The sequence below is a fragment of the Callionymus lyra genome, chromosome 1, assembly GCF_982586985.1.
Source record: "Callionymus lyra chromosome 1, fCalLyr1.hap1.1, whole genome shotgun sequence".
In the NCBI taxonomy this organism is placed as follows: Eukaryota; Metazoa; Chordata; class Actinopteri; order Syngnathiformes; family Callionymidae; genus Callionymus; species Callionymus lyra.
The window spans coordinates 42,980,578-43,001,576 of NC_141818.1; the positions used below are offsets into that span (position 1 = coordinate 42,980,578).

At 40.5% G+C, this 20,999-nt stretch overlaps 1 protein-coding gene across 3 annotated transcripts in view; it reads left to right on the forward strand.

The window, feature by feature from the left end:
- LOC148089593 (adhesion G protein-coupled receptor L1-like) overlaps window positions 1–20,999 on the forward strand; it is a 43,709-nt gene that overhangs the window by 9,017 nt on the left and 13,693 nt on the right. For 2 of the 3 annotated variants that reach the window (XM_087808454.1, XM_087808471.1), the window contains exons 2-14: window positions 8,678–8,798; window positions 12,740–12,953; window positions 13,261–13,370; window positions 15,328–15,342; window positions 16,460–16,667; window positions 17,105–17,369; window positions 17,436–17,775; window positions 17,928–18,221; window positions 19,414–19,517; window positions 19,612–19,797; window positions 19,888–19,926; window positions 20,014–20,194; window positions 20,268–20,390. In XM_087808454.1, coding sequence (XP_087664580.1) covers window positions 8,678–8,798; window positions 12,740–12,953; window positions 13,261–13,370; window positions 15,328–15,342; window positions 16,460–16,667; window positions 17,105–17,369; window positions 17,436–17,775; window positions 17,928–18,221; window positions 19,414–19,517; window positions 19,612–19,797; window positions 19,888–19,926; window positions 20,014–20,194; window positions 20,268–20,390 — 2,200 coding nt within the window. The remainder of the gene's footprint in view (window positions 1–8,677; window positions 8,799–12,739; window positions 12,954–13,260; window positions 13,371–15,327; window positions 15,343–16,459; window positions 16,668–17,104; window positions 17,370–17,435; window positions 17,776–17,927; window positions 18,222–19,413; window positions 19,518–19,611; window positions 19,798–19,887; window positions 19,927–20,013; window positions 20,195–20,267; window positions 20,391–20,999) is intronic. The other variant, XM_087808464.1, reaches the window with a different exon arrangement.

A 20,999-nucleotide genomic window follows, 5' to 3' on the forward strand; every position in this document is an offset into this window, starting at 1 on the left:
AAGTCGGGCCCCCCGGGGACCTGCGGAGGTCAAGGCTGGGAACAGGCGGGGTCCAGCTGGGGGCGCTGGTGAGATCCTCAAATCCTCAATGAAGGACAGAGACGAGAATAGTCTTAAACGCCGACGAACGAGTTTTTGTTTTGTGTGTCTGTCTCACTCGTGATGGTGTTTGTAACATACACACACACACACACACACACACACACACACACACACACACACACACACACACCTTCACTCCATTAGTGTGCGATGTGCTTTGTTGTGTTTCTTCCTCAGGCCGACACTGACAGAAGATCCTGACTCTTGTGTGTACTTCCTGCACCTTCACACAATTATTTCAAACACATAAACAAAGTACTTTATTACATATAAATATTGTCTAAAATTAAATATTTACCTTCTGTTAAAGTAGAATCATGTTTTTAGTACAAGAATACATAAACAGAGAGAACAAGAATTTGTTACTACTACTACTACTACCCGTACTACTACCTGTACTTCTACTATACATCTACTACTACATATATCCACTTCTGGTACTTCAAATTATGATACTATCACCACTACTACTTCTACTACTACTACTACTACTACTACTACTACTGTACTATTACAAATCCTACTTCTACTACTACTTTTACTACTACCGTTTCAACTATTACTACTTTTATTACTACTCTTACCACTTCTGCCACTACTATACATATACTACATCTACTAATCCACTACTACTACCACTATTACTAATTCTACTGCTACTACTGTTTTTACCACTACTACTTCTTGTACTTTCACTACTACATTTTATTTTACTTTTATTGCTCCTACGTTACTACTACTGTTAATAATAATACTTTTACTACTAGTATTACTACTAGTACTATTACTATTTACCCCCTCTATCACTACCACTCCTCTATCACTCATACTAACAGTATCACCACCACCAATACCACGATTACTACTTCTAGTACTTCTGATACTACTAAACTAGTACTAATACTGCTATTACCTCAACAACTACTGCTAATTGCACTTATAAGGCTAGTACTTGTACTTCAACTTTTACTTCAAAATGTGTAAAAGGTGCAATACTACTGCAGTTACAGTGCAGGAGTAATACATCTTCTTCTACAAGTCTTCTACTCCAGTATCCTGCTCCTTCCACTTCAACAAGTACAACCTCTCCTTCAGAAAGTACAACAACAACGGTCTTCAACTGTCGCAGTGCATGTGGTTCTTCTTGTAAGTGATGGTTTAACTAGTTATCACTAGTTAGTTTGACTTTTCTGTCACTATCACGCGAGACTCACATAGCAATACTTGACAAAGTACAGTTTGGATAAACCGGTGTCGGCAACAGCTGCAAAGGTATATTTGTGTGCAGTTGATCAAAAGCACAAAAATGCTTGCGTGTGTGTGTGTGTGTGTGTGTATTATGAATGTGACTCCAGGCAAACACACACTTTGGTCTCTGCTGCTACAACTAGGCCGCCTGCTGGCCCGAGGCTGCACCCTGGTTACTGGCAGTGAGTCGGGTGTTTGTGAAAGAGGGCTCTGGGTGTGCGGCTTTGTCGAGGCCCATCAGTGTCGCTGCTCCACTTCCCCTGCATCGACACTGTTGTGCGCACACGCCCTGGACGAGCACGCTCCTGATGATCCGCGCGACTTATTGTCCTAAAGTGGATCTCCTTTATTCCCTGCTCGCCGCGCATGTGTGTGTGCGTTAGGGTTGTCGACCTGCGGCTGATGCTACACACTTGTCGGCTGAGTAGATTTTAAAAGGGCAGGGGTTTGTGGGTCTGTGTCGCTGTGCGTCGCACAAGTGTGTAAAATGCCTTCATGAGGTCGTAGAACTGATTAAATCACAAAAGGGACAACAAAACAACAAAGTTGCCAACAAAATATTAATTCACCGTATATACTGTACTGTAATATTTATTACAGTTACTCTATAGAGATACACTAATCTCAAGATACAGAAAATATATATTCAGTTCACAATTCAATACGATACGATATATTCAGCTCAAGGTATGATACTATATAGTCATCTTACGATACGATACAATACGATATATTCTTCTCACGATACGATTCAATACGATATATTCAGATTACGATACGATTCAATACGATATATTCTTCTCACAATATAATTCAATACGATATATTCAGATCACAATACGATTCAATATGATATATTCAGATTACGATACGATTCAAAACGATATATTCTTCTCACAATATAATTCAATACGATATATTCTTCTCACAATATAATTCAATACGATATATTCAGATCATGATACGATTCAATACGATATATTCAGATTACGATACGATTCAAAACTATATATTCTTCTCACAATATAATTCAATACGATATATTCAGATCACGATACGATTCAATACGATATATTCAGCTCACGATACGATTCAATACGATGTATTCAGCTCAAGGTACGATTCTATATAGTCATCTTACTCTACGATTCAATACGATATATTCTTCTCACGATACGATTCAATATGATATATTCAGATCAAGATACAATCCAATACGATATATTCTTTTCACGATATTATTCAATACAATATAGTCTTTTCAAGATTCAATACGATATATTCTTCTCACGATATAATTCAATACGATATATTCAGATCGCAATACGATTCAATACGATATATTCAGCTCACAATATAATTCAAAACAATATATTCAGATCATGATACGATTCAATACGATATATTCAGATTACGATATGATTCAAACGATATATTCTTCTCACAATATAATTCAAAACGATATATTCAGATCACAATAAGATTCAATACGATATATTCTTCTCACAATATAATTCAATACGATATATTCAGATCACAATACGATTCAATACGATATATTCAGATCATGATACGATTCAATACGATATATTCAGATTACGATATGATTCAAAACGATATATTCTTCTCACAATATAATTCAAAACGATATATTCAGATCACAATAAGATTCAATACGATATATTCTTCTCACAATATAATTCAAAACGATATATTCAGATCACAATACGATTCAATACGATATATTCTTCTCACAATATAATTCAATATGATATATTCAGATCACAATAAGATTCAATACGATATATTCTTCTCACAATATAAATCAAAACGATATATTCAGATCACAATACGATTCAATACGATATATTCTTCTCACAATATAATTCAATACGATATATTCAGATCATGATATGATTCAATACGATATATCCTCTCACGATACGATTCAATATGATATATTCAGATCAAGATACAATCCAATACGATATATTCTTTTCACGATATGATTCAATACAATATAGTATTTTCAAGATTCAATACGATATATTCTTCTCACGATACGATTCAATACAATATATTCAGATCATGATACGATTCAATACGATATATTCTTCTCACAATATAATTCAATACGATATATTCAGATCACAATAAGATTCAATACGATATATTCTTCTCACAATATAATTCAATACGATATATTCAGATCATGATATGATTCAATACTATATATTCAGATTACGATACAATTCAAAACAATATATTCAGCTCAAGGTACGATTCTATATAGTCATCTTACTCTACGATTCAATGCGATATATCCTCTCACGATACGATTCAATATGATATATTCAGATCAAGATACAATCCAATACGATATATTCTTTTCACGATATGATTCAATACAATATAGTCTTTTCAAGATTCAATACGATATATTCTTCTCACGATACGATTCAATACAATATATTCAGATCATGATACGATTCAATACGATATATTCTTCTCACAATATAATTCAATACGATATATTCAGATCACAATAAAATTCAATACGATATATTCTTCTCACAATATAATTCAATACGATATATTCAGATCATGATATGATTCAATACTATATATTCAGATTACGATACAATTCAAAACAATATATTCAGCTCAAGGTACGATTCTATATAGTCATCTTACTCTACGATTCAATACGATATATCCTCTCACGATACGATTCAATATGATATATTCAGATCAAGATACAATCCAATACGATATATTCTTTTCACGATATGATTCAATACAATATAGTCTTTTCAAGATTCAATACGATATATTCTTCTCACGATACGATTCAATACAATATATTCAGATCATGATACAATTCAATACGACATATTTTGCTCAAGGTACGATACTACATAAACATCTTATGATACGATTAAATACGATATATTCAGATCACGATATGATTCAATACGATATATTCTCCCACGATACAATTAAATACGATATATTCAGCTCATGATACAATTCAATACGATATATTCAGCTCACGATACAATTCAATACGATATATTCAGCTCAAGGTACGATATTATATAGTCATCTTATGATACAATACAATATGATATATTCAGCTCACGATATGATACAATACGATATATTCAGATCACGATATGATTTGATAAGATATACTGCTCATGAAACGATAGAATATATTCTGCCAATAATACAATGTTATGTATTGAACTGATGTAACGATATCTTCTGATCATGATACAATAATATACATTCAGCTAACAGGACTATTCAAAATTATCAAAACGCCATATTTGTTATTTGGATAAACGTTTATAGTTTTCGTAACGATTTTAGGGGACATCTTTTAGTTAAATAATAGAACTGAAAGCCAAAATTTCTGTCATGTAATATCTGTAGTAAATCCTCTCGTCCTCAGTCATCGCCGGGATTTGGCAAGATTTCATTGTTCCTTTAGCAGCATAGGTCGTGATGACTGCTGCCATCTAGCGGCCAGAAGTTTAATAGCAGCACAAAAATAAACAAACACAGTGAATATGTTAATTCCCTGAAAAAAATGAATTATTTTATTTAACAAACACTTTAGTGAAAATAAATAAATATATTAGAAAAAAAAAATTGATTTGAAAGAAAAAAAATGTAACCATGAAATATAGAAATGATTGAATTTAATTATTAAAGAAATAATAATACGATGCTTGAAAAACATTATTTATGTTAAATTCAATCGTTCAATATTCTGATACCGATATATTTCATTGATTGTGATAAAGAAATAAATAAAAGACAATATCGTTTATTTCTTTGAGGCTGAAATGATAATTATCTCTGTTTTTCCTTCTTCACCAACACATTTATTTCCTTCAACATCGGTTTATTTCTATTGTTGACATCCATGATCTCTGTTCCTTATCTTATCTTAAGCAACAACCTTTCTCACCATATCAACATGAACACAGACTTGGCCTTACTCAGCTTTGAAACTTGTTTTTTTTTTTAACGTTAAGAGATGATTTTGTTTCCTGTTGTCCTTCATTGCTGCCAGATTTCGAACCCTGAGCGGTCGTTTTGTTCATCAGTTGAGTCACTGCCCACCAGAAAACTCACCAGGGGTGTCAAAGTCAATCACACAACCGACAAAGATCCTTCCACAGATTTAGTCACTGAAGGAAAAGAATGGTAGACTTGTCGGTGACGGGAAGTGTAGAAAATACCATTTAATCTTATCTTAAATATCTTTATTGGCCACAATATCAACATGAACATTCATTTCCTGTGATCTCAGGCAACTATTTGTCAATTAAAAGGATTGCTTGTGCTGTATAGGTGTGTATTAGAAACGATACGATACGTATCATAATACAGAGAAATAATATGATACTATATAAAGTGATATACTGTAATATTGTAGTTACAAGTATATATGTGTAGTATTGTCCAGTACTTGACTCTGGTGTTGTGATAGTGTTGTAACAAGGACATACGTGTAGTATTGTCCAGTACTTGACTCTGGTGTTGTGATAGTGTAGTAACAAGTATATATGTGTATTGTTGTGGAGTACTTGACTCTGGTGTTGTGACAGTGTAGTAACAAGTATATATGTGTAGTATTGTCCAGTACTTGACTCTGGTGTTGTGATAGTGTAGTAACAAGGATATATGTGTAGTATTGTCCAGTACTTGACTCTGGTGTTGTGATAGTGTAGTAACAAGGATATATGTGTAGTATTGTCCAGTACTTGACTCTGGTGTTGTGATAGTGTATTAACAAAGATATATGTGTAGTATTGTCCAGTACTTGACTCTGGTGTTGTGATAGTGTAATAACAAGTATATGTGTGTAGTATTGTCCAGTACTTGACTCTGGTGTTGTGATAGTGTATTAACAAGGATATATGTGTAGTATTGTCCAGTACTTGACTCTGGTGTTGTAGTATTTAAAGACCACATGACTCTTGACGAAGTCTTTACTGTTTTCATTTGTTTTCAAACCTAAATATGCCCAGAGCTTTAACTCTTGTGATATCTCAGGGTCAAGGTGAACCAGATGCCCGAAAACAAATTTTTGTTATCCCTTGTGTTGTCTGTGGGTCAATATGAACGACCTTCACGTTTGTTTTTCGGGCCTCTAGGTCAACCCGACCCGGGTTAAAAGCTGCTGTATCCTCTGGTCCTCAGTCATCAACGGGATCATAAAAAATGAACAGACGCCATGAATATCTTTAACGTTGATCATTTTACACACATTTTCTTAAACATCAACCTTTAACGACAATTAAAATAACGATTAAATAAAATAGGATTTTTGAAAAGCCGCCCCCGAAAAAGAAGTCGATTCCGTGCCGTAAACATTGATCCAGCATCGTGGAAGGTAAAGACATCGAGATTTTCAATATGTGTCAATATTTCCTCCTCCACCCTAAAGAAAATGAATGAAACTAATCTGTGTTGAAGCAAATAATCATCTCAGCTCCTTCATCACGACAGAATACTGTACACTCTTCGGAATGATACTGTGAATTAGTGTAATATTCCGTGGAGGCGTGACTGTAAGCGAGTGTGAGCTTGTGTCAGAAGCTCGTGGACGTTTGTAGGGGAGTTGACCTGAATCTGTCTCCCGTCATCACCCCGATCTAAGATGGAGAGGAGGCGCATGTCATAAGAGAAAATCACTCGCGCACATATGTCGACGACGAGAGCGGCGCGTGTGCGTAGCATCCACGACCTTCCTCGACCTTTGTTGTTTGACCTTCAGTGATGACGAGTCCGGACAAAACCTCCAGATTATTACCATCACATTCAAATCTGACTCATTTATTCGAAAAGGTTTTACTGCAAAGTGGCCTTAGATAAGCTCCGCCCCCTCTCAGTGTAAGGGTGTGTGTGTGTGTGTGTGTACAGTAGCGTTGGACATTTCTCGGGTCAGTGATCACTCTTGGGCTGATTAAGGTCTTTAACTCACAGACTTTCTTTGTGAAACACAAAAGCAACAGCCCTGAAAAAAAAACGCCTCGTCTGCCTCTCGCTCTCCTCCCTCGGCGTCTCCATGGTAACAAGAGATGGAGCCACTTTCGGCTGCACTGATTCCTCCGTCTTTTCCCGTCTTTTATTTGGTGACCAGCCTGCTGCGTTAAACAAAAACATCGTATCTCATAATTCATGTCTCCGAGACGAACTCATGTTTGTATCAGAGTGAGAAGAAAAGTTTGAGCTTATTTTTTCACTTCAAAAAAAATGAAAATAAAATGAAACCTTGTGTTCAGATAATGTCACGTTATTCATGCAAGTTCTCAACCTCATGTACTTCGACGTGCTCGGGTTTCCTTGATATTTCCCACGACGTGTTTCCTGAGGCTATTGGTTGAATATCTCAGATACACTTGAAGTAAACACCTCTTTTTTTCTGGCTTGCGATGAGTAGCGTTGCCATAGGAGACACAATAGCCAATCGACAACAGGCTTTCTCCGGTCTCTGCGATCACTCAACCAAGTCATCGGGGGTAAATAAAAAAGTGAATCACGTGAAAGGAGACGAGGTCTTTGTTTTCTCAAACTAGTTTATTGTTGGCTGGATTTAAAATTAAAAGTATTACTTACGTTTGAGAAAAACAATATAAATCAACATTTTTGCACGTTACTGTATCGATATTCAACAGAATGGTATCGATTTTTTTATTTAATTAAAAAACATTATTTGATTGTATTTACTTTTAACATAGTTCATATTGAATTTAAGTCAGTGTAACATAAAATAGTTGAATTTTTTAATATTCACAGCCTTAGTTTTTTTTGTGTTGGAATTAAACTTCCGGGCCACTAGATGGCAGCAGTCATTACATCCTCCACAGCTGAAGGAAGAATGAAATCCTGCGAGATGACTGAGGACGAGAGGATACAGTCAACTCTAGTAGCTTTTTTAAAGCTGATGTTTAGACAAATTTAGTTCTATTGATTCAACCAAAAGAAAATTCTACCAATGCTCAGTGTTTTCTTAAAACAAAATTATACAAGTGTATCGCAAGATATCGTACGGACTCGTTTTGTGAGATTAGTGTATCCGTACAGACCTACTTACGTGCCAAAAATCTCTAAATACTCAGTTTTATGACACTAAAATAACTCCGTATTCACGTGTGTGTTGGTGAGGATTTGTTTGGTCTGTGACAATGAAAATCTCAACTTTGTGAAAGTCCATTTGAAATCCTTATATTTCTGTGGAAATGTAAGAACCAGAGTAAAAAGGTGTCTCATCTGTCTCCACATCTAAATCCTTCCTTGTCTCCTGCAGGCTCCTCGAAGCACGGCCGGAGGTCGGTCTTCTTCAGTCTACCTGCCCGGCATGGCGGTGTCACCATGGTTACTGGGGGTGTGTCTGCTCACTCTGACGCTCGTCTCTCCGTCCAGCCCAGGTGAGATTCATGAAACACACAAAATACACTTCTACGTAACGCCGGGCGTTTACAGCAATCACGACGTTTGTGTTAAGTCAACGTAGAGGTGCGATCACTGTTGCACTACAGTATGGGAGCAACACCTTCTGGGCGCAGCTTATATCAAGCCTAATCTGTGGTTGAAAAATATTAACTTCACAGGCGCCAACCAATCAGAGCCCACCTTGAGGAACATTTTTTACAGAAATGAGGAGGTTAGGAAGACTTTCCACTAGCCTTAGACCCGTCACCAGCGCATCGACCTCCATTTTTAGATTCAATTTAAGAGACGGTTGAAAGTCGGTTTGTCGCCAAATCGGGTTTGACGAGATTTGTGCCTTGATACTGATGTATGCGGGTCCGTTTCATTGTGTTTTTTCAATATTTATTGCTATTTTACTTCTAAATATAAGTTTCTTTGTATCAGGACTTTAGAGAAAAACAATTTATACAAAAGTAAATAATACATAAGATCTAGATTGTACAATCTAAAGGGAAATAAATAAAATTAAAAAACAGTACAAAAGTACAAACTGCTTTGAATTATTTTCATCAAATACATTTGAATGTATTGATACATTTAAATCCATTTGTAAACGAGAAGAACATACTTTTTTAGTTCTTTGTCCTATTTTTTATTTGGTCGTTAAGAGTCATATTAAAATGATCAAAGTCATTCATCCTCCTTATGTATAAAAATACAAATACAAATATTTCCTAATAAAAACTCTTGACATTAAACACATATATATAAATATATATAATATATAAATATAGTAACATTAATTAAATACGACACATTTTTGTTTCAATAATTATTTTAGCAAGAATATTATTCCTTAAACTGAGGATATTAGTTGAAACGATGTATATTATATCATTAAACATGAATGAATGTATTATTTTTTATTATCTTTTTTTCTCCATAATTTATGTTATATCACTGGAAGGAAAAGTTTTCAGATTCTGATTAAATAATTTATTTTCTGATTATTGTTTAATTTTTTCCTATTCTTGCTTATTAAAGCTATTTTCACCGATTTCTTCGAGTGCAGTTTCCAACACGACTTTGTTTGAATATTCCACCTCTGCTCTCTCTTTCCTCGCCACAGTCTAGAAAAACATAAATAATATCGCCACAGCTCGACACACCTACGAGCTCCAGACGGCCCAGAAACAGTCCGGCTCCTCAGCCTCGTTCTGATTGGACGTCTGGTCTCCAATAAATCCCGGAGTCATCCTGACTTCACGACAGCAGCTTTAGCAACGGTGTTGTCGAGGAAGACTTTCGCACTCAATCCCTCCATTAAGATGGTATTAGAGATAAAGAAGCTTCTAAACAAAGTGTAGTGTTTGAGCGTCGCTGCCTGTATTTCAATCTTGACCCACATTAAGGTGATCAATGTTTTTAATGGGATCCTTAAGTGGGTGTTTTTTAGGGCGACTGTAGCGCACACTTAAGACGCCATCAGTCATTCAGCACCACGGACAGCTCCGGCTCTCCGGCGATCAAGTGTTTCCCTTTAATGCGCTTTAATCCAAACACAGCGACGACCTTTTCCTAAGTGTGTGATACTCAAGATGATGCGAAGACCCGATCGAGTCAGTGGTAATTGGATTTCTCCGCACATCCCGGGTTTAGACGGATTAAAGTCAGGTGAGTTCCCTGACTCACGTTTGTGCGTCGCACACAAGGACTCACAACTGTGTCTGTGTCAGGAAACCCTAAAAACGTAAACGTCAAATGATGCAGGAATGATTCTCAAGAATGAGGAGAAACAGTTAATTATGAATATAAACAGAAAACACCTCGACAACAACTATATAATATATATATTCTATACTATATAACTAGTAACATTAGACATTATTAGTACGTGTGAGAAAATATTAAAACACTGATATATCACTAGGTACTCAAGTACTTGACAATTCTACACATATATACTTGTTACTACACTATCACAACACCAGAGTCAAGTACTTGACAATTCTATACATATATACTAGTTACTACACTATCACAACACCAGAGTCAAGTACTGGACCATACTACACATATATACTTGTTACTACACTATCACAACTCCAGAGTCAAGTACTGGACAATACTACACATATATACTTGTTACTACACTATCACAACACCAGAGTCAAGTACTGGACAATTCTACACATATATACTTGTTACTACACTATCACAACACCAGAGTCAAGTACTGGACAATACTACACATATATACTTGTTACTACACTATCACAACACCAGAGTCAAGTACTGGACAATTCTACACATATATACTTGTTACTACACTATCACAACACCAGAGTCAAGTACTGGACCATACTACACATATATACTTGTTACTACACTATCACAACACCAGAGTCAAGTACTGGACAATTCTACACATATATCCTTGTTACTACATTATCGCAACACCAGAGTCAAGTACTGGACAATACTACACATATATACTAGTTACTACACTATCACAACACCAGAGTCAAGTACTGGACCATACTACACATATATACTTGTTACTACACTATCACAACTCCAGAGTCAAGTACTGGACAATACTACACATATATACTTGTAACTACACTATCACAACACCAGAGTCAAGTACTGGACAATTCTACACATATATACTTGTTACTACACTATCACAACACCAGAGTCAAGTACTGGACAATACTACACATATATACTTGTTACTACACTATCACAACACCAGAGTCAAGTACTGGACAATTCTACACATATATACTTGTTACTACACTATCACAACACCAGAGTCAAGTACTCCACAATACTACACATATATACTTTTTACTACACTATCACAACACCAGAGTCAAGTACTGGACAATACTACACATATATACTTGTTACTACACTATCACAACACCAGAGTCAAGTACTGGACAATTCTACACATATATACTTGTTACTACACTATCACAACACCAGAGTCAAGTACTCCACAATACTACACATATATACTTTTTACTACACTATCACAACACCAGAGTCAAGTACTGGACAATACTACACATATATCCTTGATACTACAGTATCACTATGTATCGTTGACCCTGTATCGTGATGAGCGTCGTATCGACAGATACTCAACTCACCCTCAATTATCAGAAGTTGAGTCGAATGGACTCAGACAAGATGGCGATGAGCTCAGGAATATTTTCCACCACCAGGTGTCACTTTTTCTAGAGCAGGACGTCAAAATATCAAATATATGAAAATATGACAAAATACAAGGTCATAGGTTTTATTGATAAGGCGTGTTTGTTTATAAGTTTAAAAAGTAAGACACAGTTCAGAGGTAAAGATGATAGAGAGTGCCATCTAGAGGCCGTTCAAATAATTAATTTAAAAAATCATGTTATTGTTATTGACAAGCTAAGCTAACATGTTAAGTTCTTCACTTAAAAAGTAGAAAACAGACTATTTTCAAAATCTCAACATATTTTCGTGCTGATTAAAAACAGCAGATGAAAAACGAGTTTCTAGTATTTGTTTAAGTAAGTTTTACCGATACTATTTACTACGACGAAGAAAAAAACAAATAAACCACATCAAATTGGGTGGGATCGCGATGTTATTCAAAGTAACGGTGTCTTCGTAATAGCCCGGACATAAAGGTGCAATTGTGTAAACACTGGAGAAAACTGTGCGTCATGATTTTGATATTATTATTACTTATTACTATTATTATTCTATTTGTGTTCTTTGATGATATTTGTAATAATCTCTGATAAAAATCAACAAGAAAAAGTGTCGATTTATATGAGAAATTGCCATTTTGAAGAACCATTTGTGTCGATGGCACAGACTCGAAGATATTTTTGGAAGAAGTCACAGCGTTGCTAACACTCGGCGTCTCTGTGGTCGACAGCCATGTCTCGGGCGACCATGCCGTTCGGGCTCCTGCGCAGAGAGCTGGCGTGCGAAGGTTACCCCATCGAGCTGCGCTGCCCGGGAAGCGACGTGGTGATGGTGGAGACGGCCAACTACGGACGCACCGACGACAAGATCTGCGACGCCGACCCCTTTCAGATGGAGAACACTCAGTGTTACCTCCCGGACGCCCTGAAGATCATGGCCCAGAGGTGTGTGTGTGTGTTTGAGCAGAGCTCTGAGTGCAACGGTTTGTCTGCGTGTTGTTCGACACGGGTCATGTATGATTAATGCTTGTCGGAGTGATGGCGTCCACTGTGACCCGTGTGTGTGTGTGTGTGTGTGTGTGTGTGGCTTCATCGACGTTCCTGGCTGCACCATTATACGTGTACTCAGCAGTGTTTTCCTAGAAGAAGTGATCAATATTCAAAGCGGGGGGGGGGGGGTCGACAAATGGCCCTTTGCTTCCCTCCTTCCCCGACTCTTAATCACTCTCTTCTCTTCTTCCAACCGTCACAGGTGTAACAACAGGACTCAGTGTGTGGTGGTCGCGGGCGTCGACGTCTTCCCGGATCCTTGTCCCGGAACGTACAAGTACCTGGAGATCCAGTATGAATGTGTTCCTTACAGTAAGTGTGCAAGTACTTTCATATGCATCACACACACACACACACACACGTGTGATACACACTCGCTAACACACATAGACTGTCACCTGTTGACCTGAAGGCGAAGAACGTTCAGGATACGAGTCACGATTTCTGTTCTTCGATTCATGTTAAATGTTATTTTCTTCTAATTCAAATCAAAAGTTTAAACATAAACTCAACAGACACGTTGTTGTCACTCCACTCCATTTCATGCACACACAATTTATCCCCAAATTAATGCCGACAGACCACAATACTAACTCTGTAACAATGGCAACAATTTCCCCCCAAAATAATGCGGACAGACCATATGACAAACTGTGATACAATTGCAACAATTTTCCACAAAAGGAATGTTGACAGCACTTTACACACACTCTGCCCTGATGGCAACAAGTTAGCCCCAAAATAATGCTGACAGAACCTAACACAACAACGGTTACAATTCCAGACAATGTACCCCCAAATGAATCCTGACAGAAACTAACACAAACTATGTTACAATGACAACAATTTGGCCCCAAAATAATGCTGGCAAAAAATAACACAAACACTGTTGCAATGGCAAATAATTAGCCCCAAATGAATGCTGACAGATCATGACAAAAACTATGTTACAATGACAGAGAATGTACCCCCAAACTATTGCTGACAAAACATGGCAGAACTATGTTACAATGACAGAAAATGTACCCCCATATGAATGCTGGCAGAACATGGCACATCTATGTTACAATGACAGAAAATGTACCCCCAAATTATTGCTCACAGGAATGACATAACTATGTTACAGTCACAGAAAATGTATCCCCAAATGAATGTTGACAGAACATGGCACATCTATGTTATAATGACAGAAAATGTACCCCCAAATTATTGCTGACAAAACACGGCAGAACTATGTTACAATGACAGAACATGTACCCCAAAATGAATGCTGACAGATCATGGCACATACTCAAATAGCAGCTATTTGGCCCCAAAATAATGCTGTCGTAACATAACACAAACACTGTTGCAATGGCAACAACTTAGCCCCAAATGAATGCTGACAGAACACAAACTCTGGATATGATCATCATGTCAACATTGCTGCACAAACATCTATATATGCAGATGATACGACGTTGGACTTGTAAGATCTCAATGATCCGCGTGTAGCTCGAGCTGCACAACCATGTTCTCCACTAAAGATCTTGAATTCATGAGGAAAAGAACCGGTACATTTATTTTCAATCAAGATTCAAGATCGTTGTGTGTAATGAGCGTTTAATAGTTGTGAGACTGTGAACTGTGTATCAATCGTCTGGTTCTGATCAACATGGTTGTGAAGCGCGAGACACATGCAGCGACACACACTTCGCCGTTAGAAGCGACGACACTTGTGGATGATGTAGAGAGAGAATGTTTTCTTTCTCAGGGAAGCTTTTATGCATCTTTGTGCGACGAACACTTGACACGTACATGCTGTGTGTGTGTTTGTTTGTGTGTGTTTGTTTGTGTGTGTGTGTGTGGGGAATGCACATACACACATGCCCTCTTTTGCAGATTCACACCATGGGATTGCTCTCTTTTCTCCACAGGAGCCTGATTAAAGGATGGAGGGATGGGAGACGGGGCGATGGAGGGGGGTGCGGTGGGGTGGTGGGGTGGGGGTGATTGATGAATGGGTGAGGGGAGGGGGAGGCAGTGGGGGGGTCTTCACTTGTTGTAAATTGTGTTATTTACGGGTGACTTAAGTACTTGTGGTGCGAATGAGCTCCAAAGTCTTTATCTGTGCAATTTCTTCCTTCCTTTCCTCTTTTCTACCACCTGGTGATTTTTTCTCTCTCACGCTCCCTCTATTTCTGTCTCTCGCTTGTTGCTTCTCTTCCCTTCTTTCACCCTCTGATTTCTCTTTCTTTCTCTTTCTCTTTTTTTTCCAATGCCTGAGTAGAAGTGGACCAAAAAGGTAAAGACAACACATTGTAGCATCTTGATCTCTCTCTCTATCCCGACCTCCCCCTACTCTCTCTCTCTCTCTCTCTCTCTCTCTCTCTCTTCTTTCTCCTGCCATCACTCTCTTCCTCTACCCTAGGACGTTGTTTCGTACTCATGCTGGATGTTGCCCCCCCCACACACACACACACTTCGATTCGACATATTTTATTCATCTTGTCGTCCGGAAACAAGTTTTTTTTGTCCAGTTTTATCCAGGTTCAGTAGTTAGCTTCTCTTGCTATCACACGTTTTTCATTCTTCTTTTTTTTTTTTTTCTTTTCCTCTGACACAAACACAATCAACACAACCCTTCCACGCACCACTTCTATCTTTGTCTGTTTTCCTTACTTCCTTCCCTTCTTCATTTCCTGTCCATCTATCGATTTGCTTATTTCCCCTTTTCTTCCCCTATAGGAAGAGCCCCTTATTTATCCTCAATAGACCAAATGTGTGTGTCTGTGTGGACGTGTGCTCACCGAGCACTCCTTCCATGTGTGAGTGCGTGTGCATGCCTATATGCATGTGTGCGGTCGACATACGTGTCCATGCAGTTGTTGACATGTTGGTGAACCACTCGTCGTGCTCAAAGTAAACTAACCTGCCCTCTCATTCACTTCAAGGCAACATTAAGCTCCGCCTACTGCGTCCCTGACTCTACCTCACACGTGTCTCTTTGCACTAACCCACAACCCACAACACACACACACACACTCCCGACACGTAAATACGACCACACAACTTTCATTGCAGTGGCCCTGTTGTAGGATCATTATCAGCACACACACACACACACATGCGCGCGCACACACACACTACACGTGTGCGATTTTTAACAGTTCAGTTTTGAGATCAGTGCAGGTACCCTAAAGCTCTCTCTCTCTCTCTCTCTCTCTCTCTCTCTCTTTTCTCCTCCATCTTAATCTGGCTGCATCCGCCTCATCTAATTCAATCCATATTTCACTCATCGATTCCATTTTCATCCTGCACCTGACGCCACTATATATCTACTCTTTTCTCCCCTTGCTCTTCTTCCTACCCCCCCTCTCTCTCTTCTGCCTCCCATCCTTCTGCCAAACTCCGTCTCGCAGTTTTCGTGTGTCCCGGCTCGCTGCTCAGCATCCAGCCGGCCTCCTCGCTCCTGGAGGCGGAGCATCAGTCCGGGGCGTGGTGCAAGGACCCGCTGCAGTCCGGGGACAGGCTCTACGTCATGCCGTGGACGCCGTACCGGACTGAAGTGCTCTACGAGTACGCCTCCTGGGAGGACTACACCCAGACCCGAGTGACCACAACCTATAAGTGAGTGTCCACGAACCTTCTGGACATCAATACAGTTGCGAACATAAACCAGTAGTTCTCAAGTGCCGGGTCAGGACGCAGCGCTGCCTACAAACCGAACGACATTCTAGAGAAAATGAGATGTAAAATATACCTTTTCCACCGGCTCGACATGACCCTACTCTACTTGAGTCTTGGTTTGTGTTCCCACCAACACAGTACTTTGCAGCAGATACTATTTTAAGTACCGGCTCCGTTTTTAGGTGTCGATCCGCTAAGAACGTGTCCACTGATTGGTCAGAGGCTGACATCACCAGGGCGACTCTGAACACAGGACCTTGACTACCACAAAGATATATGACCTGATTTTTTGTTTCATGACGAGTAGATGCTGGGCCCCCAAAAAACTCAGTCCAGGTGAGAACCTCTGCTACAAACAATCTTTGCTTTCCTTCCAGGTTGCCGAGCCGCGTGGACGGCACGGGGTTCGTGGTCTACGACGGCGCCGTGTTTTACAACAAGGAACGAACGCGCAACCTGGTCAAGTACGATCTACGGACCCGCATCAAGAGCGGCGAGGCGGTCGTTTTCAACGCAAACTACCACGACACCTCTCCTTACCGCTGGGGAGGGAAATCGGACATTGATCTGGCGGTGGATGAGAATGGATTGTGGGTCATCTACTCCACCGAAGCCAATAATGGACGAATCGTGGTCAGCCAGGTACTAAAAAGACGGTGTGAAAAGTTTGAATCTGTTTGGGTTATTTTTGCTTGCTTCTCTCCGCAGGTCAACCCGTATACCTTACGCTTCGAGGGCACGTGGGCAACGGGGTTCGACAAACGGGGCGCGAGTAACGCCTTCATGGCCTGCGGGGTGCTGTACGCCGTGCGATCCGTGTTCCAGGATGACGAAGGTCAAGCCGAAGGTCGAGTTGGAAGCGACATGGTTGTCTACGCCTATGACACCAGTCGTGGACAGGAGCTCCCTGTGCAGATACCGTTCCCCAACCCGTACCAGTACATCTCCTCCATTGACTACAACCCCCGAGACAACCAGCTGTACGTGTGGAATAACTACTACGTCCTGAGATACCCTCTGCAGTTCACACCACCGCCTCCCACCAAAGGTTGGTCTTCCCTGCCTCCCACCCTTCAGATGGTCTTCCCTGGGTGTCTGGGTCATGGTCTCAACCATACATATCACAAGGGGGACACTCCAAGTTCTGTATTGTCCAATAACTAGTCACAACCTTAAACACTTTGCTGTTTGTCATTGCAGGTCCCCTCTCCTCGCTGATGACCACGGTTCGCTCCTACACTGCCACCGTGGCGTTGACCCCTGTACGCCCATCAGCCTCTCACCCGATTGGAGTCATCAACCGAGGACCTTTCGACCAGAGGCCAATAACGGCGATGGTGCCGCTGACCCCTCGCCCTCCCCTCCGTGTTCCCCTGGCACCTGGTGGACCCGGTCAAGTGGGTGGGTGTGAAGGACGGGTGACACGGGGGGTGCAGTGGCCACCCACCCTGAAAGGAGAGACGGTGGAGAGGCCCTGCCCCAAGGGCTCCCTTGGTAAGTGAATTTAGATCCTGTAGCCTGTAACAGAGGCAGCTGACCTCTCTCTGAACTGGATATCAAATATTAGAGCCCAGACCAAAGAGGCGCTTGTGTGGCTCAGCGGCTCACGCTGTGCAGCTGCCGCTCTGGAACTGAGGACATGCTGCTGTGCAGAATAAGCAGATTAACGCGCAGGGATGTGATGATACGAGAGAATTATCTCTGTTATTCTCCCTGTTGCCTTCCAGCTACTTCTGCTTCTAGCATGTTTACCATTGTGAAGTTATGTTGCGTTGCTGTTTGTTCGTTTTGTGAGGTTTGCGCTCAAACAAAGAGACCTGTTAGGAAAACATTTCTTCCACTGTTGTCTGACATCTGTGGCATGAAGCTGTTCTTCTGATCATCATGCCGTGAGTGTCTCACCTGCTCCTGGTCAGACACAACTGCCCCGCCCCTTTTCCCTCCAGTCGCTAGGCAACCATTTTCACCAACACTTTTAACTTAACTGGAGTTCACAAAAACAAACAAAGTGAGAGTCATTAATCAATCTCCTTCAAGGTATTTGTGTTTCAAACTCATGCCGGTGTTTAAGAGAAGGAACAGGGAATATTGATGTTAACAGTTAAATAAGAGGTCAAAAAAAATGTTTTGGCCCTTTTCCCACGGCTCGTCTTAAACACACTCGACTCGACTCTTGGTTTGCGTTGCGTTTCCACCGGCACAGTATGTTGAAGCAGATGCTAGTTTAAGTACAGACACTAGTTTTTAGTGTCGAGCCGCTTAAAAGGTGTCGTCGAGCGACTGCCGGACAATCATTGCAAGAAGGAATACGGTATGTCCGTTCAAAAAGTAGTTCCTCGGTCCATGGAATAGGTCCAGACTCTTTTTATGTCTTCTGGCCGATGAACGCATCCACGGAACAACCTGTGATAAAAAGGTGTAACAGGAGGTTTTGTTATTTTTCGTCTTTTTGTTGCATACAAAATTGCGTTAGACCGGTTACCCGGCACCGCTATTATTGACCAGCCTACCCATCAAGTCCAGTGGAGTAGGGCTGGAGATGTGGAGTCGGAAAGCGTCTTTTGTTGGGACCTCGTGCGATTAAGTTTGAGTCTAACAATCAGGCTTGTGTGTCGGTGTTTGAACAGGAATCCGTGGAATCGGACTCTCTCTCTGTTTGAAGTCCCTGCTCACTCTCTCTGCCCAGGTATCGCCTCCTACCAGTGCGTGTTGTCTCCAGTGGGCTGGAGCTCTAGAGGGCCTGACCTTTCCAACTGCACTTCTCCCTGGGTCAGCCAGATCGCCCAGAAGGTTAGTCCCGCACAGACAGTGAGGCGCGCAAAACACGCCCATGTCAAATGTCCAAACAGTTGACCTTATGAAACGCCTCCTCCTCGACTAACAGATAAAGAGCGGGGAGAATGCGGCGAACATCGCCGGGGAACTGGTCAACCTGACTCGTGGGCGGATCTACGCCGGTGACGTCAGCATGTCCGTTACGCTGATTGAGCAGCTCCTGGACATCCTGGACTCTCAGCTCCAGGCCCTCAGACCGGTCAATAAAGAGGCCGCGCCCCGCAATTACAACAAGGTGGGTAGTTGTAGCGCAGACCCTGACCTTCAGGGGAGGAGAAATGAAATGTCAGAGACTGAAACTATTTATTTTTATTTTGTTCCGCAGCTGCAGAAGCGAGAACGCACCTGCAGAGCTTACGTTCAGGTCGGTGGCTCTTTCAGATCTAACGGTTTATACAACATTCCTGGATGTTGGCGAATCTGGTCATGTGACCCTCATTTTCTCCTCCAGGCTGTGGTTCAGACGGTTGATAACCTCCTGGGTCCAGAGGCGTTGGAGTCGTGGGCGGACATGAGCAGCGTCGACCAGTCACGCGCCGCATCTCTGCTGTTAGATGCTGTGGAAAAAGGAGCTTTCCTATTGGCCAACAATCTGTACGAGGGTCGCTTCAGCGACAGAGCGCCCAACGTCGGTACGTTGTATTTCCTTTCTCCCGCCGACTCCACGTGAACTCCTGAGTCACTGTTTCCTGTTTGTGGTTGCAGATGTGGAGGTCTACGTGCTGAACACGGAGGCAGACATACAAGATATCAAGTTCCCTCACTCCTACGACAGCGACAGCATCCTTCAGATCTCAGCCGTGGCTCTGCAGCAGTACAGCAACAACGGTCAGAGACCAACTTTGTCTTTCAAGTGTGCGTTTGAGACGAAGTGTGTTGTCAACCTCGAAACTGGTGTCGTCGTGAAATCGTTGAGTGTTTTTACTGCATATTTTTAACATTTCCATGATCAGTGGTTTAACTTTTTCAATTATGAGACTTTCCAGGGGTTTGGGCAACATAGCTTACATTAGCATGTGTCTTATATTAGCATGTAGCTTGCATTTATGTATAGCTCACAGTAGCATGTACATTCTGTTTGCGTCCAGTCTACCTTACCATGTAGCTTGCGTTAGCATGTGTCTTGCATTATTGTGTAGCTCACATTAGCTTGTAGCTTGCATTAGAGAGAGTCAGCATTAGAATGTAGCTTGTATTACTGGGTAGCTAACATAGGGATGTAGCTTTTATTTGGGAGTAGCCTAAATTACCATTCAACCTACATTAGCATTAATTATACATTGACATGTAGCTGCTATTAGTGTGTCGCTTACAATATCATCTAGCTTGTGTTTACATGTAAGCTTACATTAGCATTTAGCTTACATTACTGTGTAGCCTATAACAATGTTCAGCTTACATTAGCATGTAGCTTACGTTAGCATGTATCTTACATCA